The sequence below is a fragment of the Pterocles gutturalis genome, unplaced genomic scaffold (assembly GCF_000699245.1).
Source record: "Pterocles gutturalis isolate BGI_N339 unplaced genomic scaffold, ASM69924v1 scaffold49401, whole genome shotgun sequence".
Classification (NCBI taxonomy): domain Eukaryota; kingdom Metazoa; phylum Chordata; class Aves; order Pterocliformes; family Pteroclidae; genus Pterocles; species Pterocles gutturalis.
Genome location: NW_010099631.1, coordinates 50133 through 56132, shown reverse-complemented (window position 1 = coordinate 56132; position 6000 = coordinate 50133). Strand labels below are relative to the sequence as shown.

Here is a 6000-nt window from a genome sequence, read left to right as displayed (position 1 = left end):
ATTCTGTGATTCTGTGACATCTTTGCTCACGTGGTGATTTGATGTCAAAAACCTGTCGGAGTCTTGGTCCTTTATCTGGTACAGTTTGATATTTTCAGAAATGACTACTGCTCCTGGCTTACGCAAGTGAGCAATCAGTGCATCCTGTGCAAGATTCACACTGTTCCTGTAAAAAATTGGGGAAACCAGGAGCCTGGCTGTCCTTACACGGCAACTCCCCATCATTGCTAAGAGTAGCTGCTTCTGCCAGGGCAGTGTTTTTGTTAAATAGAAGCCTTTTAAATTAAAACTATCTCAGAGCTCTTCTGCAAAAATACCAGACACTAGAGAAAACTTATTTTCTGTCATTTCAGAATTCCTTCTCTTGTATACAATTTCATTGAACATTAGATCAGTGGTTGCATTTCTTTTCAGATTAAATACTCTTACAAGGCCTATTTCTAAACTGCAAATAGTTTGAACAACTTCAGACTAAGCGCAATTCTGAAAATAGGGCTTGATTCACCACATTTCACTGGTAGTCTTGTAGATCTGGTCTAAAGTCTAACTTATTTTAATCTGTAGCCTATGCAATCTTCATTTTTCACATTTATGCAGTAGTTCATACAGGCAATCTGAACTACTAAACGTCAAATTAAAATTATAATGAGTGCTAGAGAAAAACAAAATCTCCATGTGTCAAACTGCTCGCTATCTGTCCCGTCTGTCAGAGGACTAATTAGATATTACATGGGCAAAACAGAGGCAAAAGAAAACCTGGAAACAGATCCATTCTATACCAGCCATGGCCCTTAGGCACAAAACTCCCATTCTTAAGAATGCCAATTAGATCTCTCTCCACTTGTAGAGATTTATATATTGTACGTGTTTATAACCAGTACAACCTTCTGTTTTTCTTTGAAAGCTTATGATATGGCAAATCAGGGGTTGGATAGAAACCAAATGCTTTATTATTTTAGTTTGTTTTTAATGTTCCACCAATTAAAAGCGTGTATGCAATTTCAGTCTAATTAAGACATTTTTAAGCATACAAGAAACACCGGAAGATAAAACTTGCTCAATTTATTCATGTCGTTATTCCCATTTAAGTGGCCAGATCCTGAAATGGTATAAATTGGCATGCTCTAATCCACTCAATAGCAAGATAACTACAGGAAGGCAGAGTGTTCAAGGATTTGACCTTACACGTCCTATACCAGAATGCATAAGGCCAGAAGTTTGTCACAGAGGTCCATCGAGCAATTACTTACTTTTCCCTTTTCTTGGCAGTTGTTAACATGGAAAGCAGGTCAGCGCACCTGAGTACGTTGGTCCAGGAAGCGCAGCAGCGAGTTACTGAATTATCGGCCCAAGTGATGAATGAAGGCCTTTGTACAGACAACACCGAAAAAGAGAAGCAACTAAAAGCATGGGAATGGAGATACAGGCTATACAAGCGCATGAAGGCAGGCTACGAGCACGCTAGTAAGTAGACAAAAGTAGCTGCAAAATTCAAGACAAGAACTCTACAACTGAGAACACTCTGCCTTTGCCAAGCAAAGATGCTCTCACCAACTGATCCTCACAGCACTGCTGTGAAGCAGACAAATGCTAGAGTGGGAAAACTGAGGTATATGACTAAATGTCCTTCCCAAGAATGAGAAGGAAATTGATGTTAGAACAATAGAGGACCAAATATCTGAGAGCAACAAGCACATAGCTCCTTTAGCAGTGGGCTGCATGAAATCAATGAGACCTCCAAACTCTTGGTTCAGGATCTAATGATTCTGTCCTGCTTATTTCTCTTCACATTTACTCCTGTACCTCATTTAACGTGCTCAGAGTTTAAAACTGGGTGATTATAAAAGCATGTATGAATAGGGAGGAAGAGGGATGATAACACTGGCCTTTTTTCTGTTGTAATTTGATTTTTTTAAAAAATAAATATTCAGTTTTGAAAGAAAGGAGTTCTAAACATTTGATCAAACATTGGAATTTCATTTTACGTATAAAAATTGTAAAAACTTAATCTTCTTTTCAGCATTTACATGTAACATTTGATCAGCATAGTCACAGACTGGGTCACTTCAAACAGTTCTACAGCTGAGTCTGTACCCAAAGTAAATGTGAATTTTGGCCCATGGGAAGGAGTAAAAAGGGCTGAATTGTTTCACGTGTAGATCTTTTAGCTGTACCCTATTAAATGAAGTGCAATCATTGCCATTAACATTTTTACAACCATCTCTACATAAATATGCTTACAAATAATTTTCTCAAATGTATTGTATTCCAAGATCACTTCTTCAAGAGAGATGTAGTGCTCCGTGTATTAGATACTAAATACAGGACATACAGCAGTGTGTTAACATGATTTTTTTAATCAGTCCCAGCAGTAAGTCATGACATCTTGTGTTTAATTTCTGAATTTACTCCAACTGATGTTCTGTGAATTAAGCTTTAAAAAAAAAAACAAACCACAAAACAACACAATGTTAGGCCTCAACTGACAACTGTATTTTGGATCTACTACACCGAAACATTTGTGGAATTTGCAATTTCTGAATCACAATAATGTAAAAATGGTTTCTGTTATTTGAAAAATTTGAGTTTGCTAGTGAAACCATAAAGGTTTAATTAGCTCTTTGTGGTTTTGTCCTTTCTCTCTCCTCCAACCCACCCCAAGAGATTTATAGGGGCTTTTCATTGACATAATTAGCATGAATCTGTTTTATTGGGTTACATATATGCAGGAAGATATTTTTAACCGAAAGGAGCCAAAAACCATGATAGAAACAAATGGTGTCTGCAGGATATTGTTAGCAGGGGCACTAATTAAAATGCTCAAAAGGCAGAGAACACAAACACCTACAACCCAAAGCTCACAATTGCAGGGTGATTTTCAGTGGGTTCTTTGAAGACTCAGAAACATTGTTTGAATAGGATTTGTTGTGCTGAAGAGCTGATGTTTTCTCTTCTCTCCCAGGAGCCCCTGAGGCGCCAACCCATGTCTGTCTCATGGTAACAAGCAGTACATCACTCACTGTCACCTTCCAAGAACCTCTGAGTGTCAACTCAGCTGTGGTGACCAAGTATAAAGGTACTGGATTTAGACAACTTTTTGTTTACCTTAACAATGTACAAAAATTTGAGGGCTAAGTGATAAAGGTATTTATCTATAAGAGATTATTTTACAGTGCTAACAATGTTTGAATTTAATTATTTTCCAAGTAAACAGTTGCAGAAGTGGAATTTTCTTAAAAGATTCCCCGAAGACAAAATCTTTAATAAAAAATAAAAATAAATTCACCAAAAGTTTTCTCCATGAGTGCTTTAAGAAGTTTGCTTGACTCGCTGTGGTTAGGACATCAGCTCAATGACTGAGTTGAGATGAGTAGTTATAAAACACAAGCTAACTTTTGGTGCCTGTGGCCTCCTGAAACCGTGTGTATCCTTGTAAATGCCAAACCCACACCACCATTCCTTAAAGGAATGCCTCTGGAAGCTGAAACTTTTGGCAGAGGCATCATACAGCCCAACTAATTAGCTATTCCAGGGCTGCCACATCATTCTTGGAAGAGCAATACATTTGGGGTGGCACCAGTTACTTGCAAAGTGGAATGAACAGGAAAATGCTTCCATCTGAATAGCGCTGTTGAATAGAAATGGTTTCAAAACAGAATTTCTGTTCCACAGGAAATTCCAACATTTAAAAATAAATAATTACTGAAGATTAGAACAAAAAAGAGAAACTAAAAAATTTCCTGTTAAAAGGACTTCCAGATTTTATACAATACCTAGAACCATAAGTTCTTCAGTGTTAAGTGCAGCAATTTGCAGTCTCCATCTTTCAGTAGGAGCTTTTCACAGGTCAAGGCACTGAAAAGCACGTTTCTGAAGATCTGCGGGCTTCTTTGCCCAGCCCAGGGCAGTGAAGGTGTGGGGAGCCTGAAAATCCTGTTAGTTACTTCCCACTGTCTCTCTTAATGTTTCCTGTTGTGTTTGTTTCTTTGTATTAATAATTAAAAACTCGTTGGAGAGGTACTTGCACCTTCGATTTCCTTACACACAGCAAGACCCGTAACGGCTGTGTTGTGGGGCAGTCCGTTCCATGTTTCCATGTGTGGGTGTCACAGGGATTGCTTCAACAGGAGGGATTTTGAAAGCCTCAGTCCATGGAGGGTCCAATACCTCACGGAGCCCGTCCGAAGGTGGGATGTGGCAGTGCACACGCTCCACTGGCATCAAGCACAAACACCGAGAGGACTGAATGAGTTAGTTTGGAAAAGGCAGATTTCCTCTTTCTTTCTTCCTCTTGCTTCTGTTCAGAAATTCCAGTCATCACTGACTATGCCCAGTAAAAAACTTTTACAGTGTAAGAAAACAAAACAACCTCCTAGACATCACTAAAGTCATCACAGCAATTCCATTCCCGATAGCCTCAGTAGAAGGGTGAATTACTGTATTACACCTAGTCAGCTGTGCAGTGCTGCAGGAAGTGTGATTTTCAAAAACACCAAAGCCCTTTAGAAGCCTAAATCTAATTTTCAGCAATGGGCTAGGTTGCCAGGAAACTAAATTTCATTTAAGGGCTTCCTACTGCCTGATTTACTTGTGAAAATGATACTTGGGCTCCTAAAGTGCTTAAGTTCTCTTGAAAATATCAGCCTACTCTTTATAATGCACTTATTTTAAACAACCTTGAAATACTGTCCACACTGTAACTATAATGATTGTTGATATTTTCACAGTAAAGCAAATTATTGAATGGAATTGACTTTTTAAAATAATTTTCTAAAGGCTGTAGAATTTTTCTCTTGTGTATCCATTTGGGTTGAGTCTGTTTTGCACCATGTCAGTTCTGTCCTCTTTTGGTAAGCACAACATTCAGAGAAATTTAATCCAACCTGACCTAACTTTCTGATCAGACTAGGTAGCACTGCTGCCATATTTTCAGTTACCTTCACCGGTGACCATTTTGTGCTTTATCAAGTTGACAGTTAGTTTTGCCAGCATGTTCTTTTTAAATCCTTTATCCCAGGAGACTTGCATATTTATGGTTAGATAAAAAGAAAGATCGTTAATAGCTCCTTTTGGTGACTTTCGGGAATTAATTAAGCACTGGTTGTAGAATTGTTTATTACATTATGGAGTGAGATTCTTTGTGCTAGTTTGAGGGGTCATAAAATGAACCTTTCAAATGATCACTTACAAGAATGATTAGAACCAGCTAGCAATTACTAGCCCTGAAAGAGCTTGATAACATTGTCTGATATATAACCTCCTAACCAGAAAACCATCTAAGCATTTTGCTAATTCAAGGACAAAAATAAGTTGTTAGTGCTTTTTTCCCCTCAATACTTTGCTATTTCTTTTTCTAAACAAATTAAAATTCAGGAGCATTCTCAGCAGTGTTTAGGGAATACCTGCTCATTAACAGAAGCTAATAATGTTCTTTTCTCTGGACCTGAATTATAGGGGGTAAAAACTGACATCAGTTTAGTTCCCTGAAAACATTGAGAAACTGCCAACTCCTCTTTTTTGTGTCATCTTTTTTTGACATATTTTTTCCAATGCTTTATTTGCCCAAATGTCATTTAGAAACTGGTCTTGGAACATTATCTGTCTGCTATTTTCCTGTGTGTGATCTTTTCCCTTGTCAGCTGTATAACTTACAAATAATAATACAGGAGAATAATACTTTGCACTCACTCTCTAACCACTAAAACCATCTCACTTCATTAGGAGATTTAATTTTAACCACACACGGTGAACGGGTATTGACTTTGGTGTCCCAGCTGGATGGCAGCTCAGCGACTGCATTCTGTTGAGCCATTGCTTTCAGGAGCCAGAGTATTCTTTACTTCCTCTCCTGGATTGTTGTTTAATGTTGCAGGCACCATCCTAATGGCTCCCTTCAGTTTCCCTCCAGAGAAGGTTACAGCATGGTGGTGGCTGATGTGAAATGGTTCCTATGTATATTGTAACTTAGTAAAGTGTTTTGAGGCTGGAAGCAGACAGGCA

General features: G+C 38.2%; 1 protein-coding gene across 1 annotated transcript in view; it reads left to right on the top strand.

The window, feature by feature from the left end:
• Positions 1–1269: 1269 nt before the first annotated feature.
• ANKFN1 (ankyrin-repeat and fibronectin type III domain containing 1) overlaps positions 1270–6000 on the top strand; it is a gene marked incomplete at its 5' end in the record, with an annotated part of 36051 nt that continues 31320 nt past the window's right edge. The window contains 2 exons of the mRNA XM_010076763.1: positions 1270–1464; positions 2963–3076. Coding sequence (XP_010075065.1) covers positions 1270–1464; positions 2963–3076 — 309 coding nt within the window. The remainder of the gene's footprint in view (positions 1465–2962; positions 3077–6000) is intronic.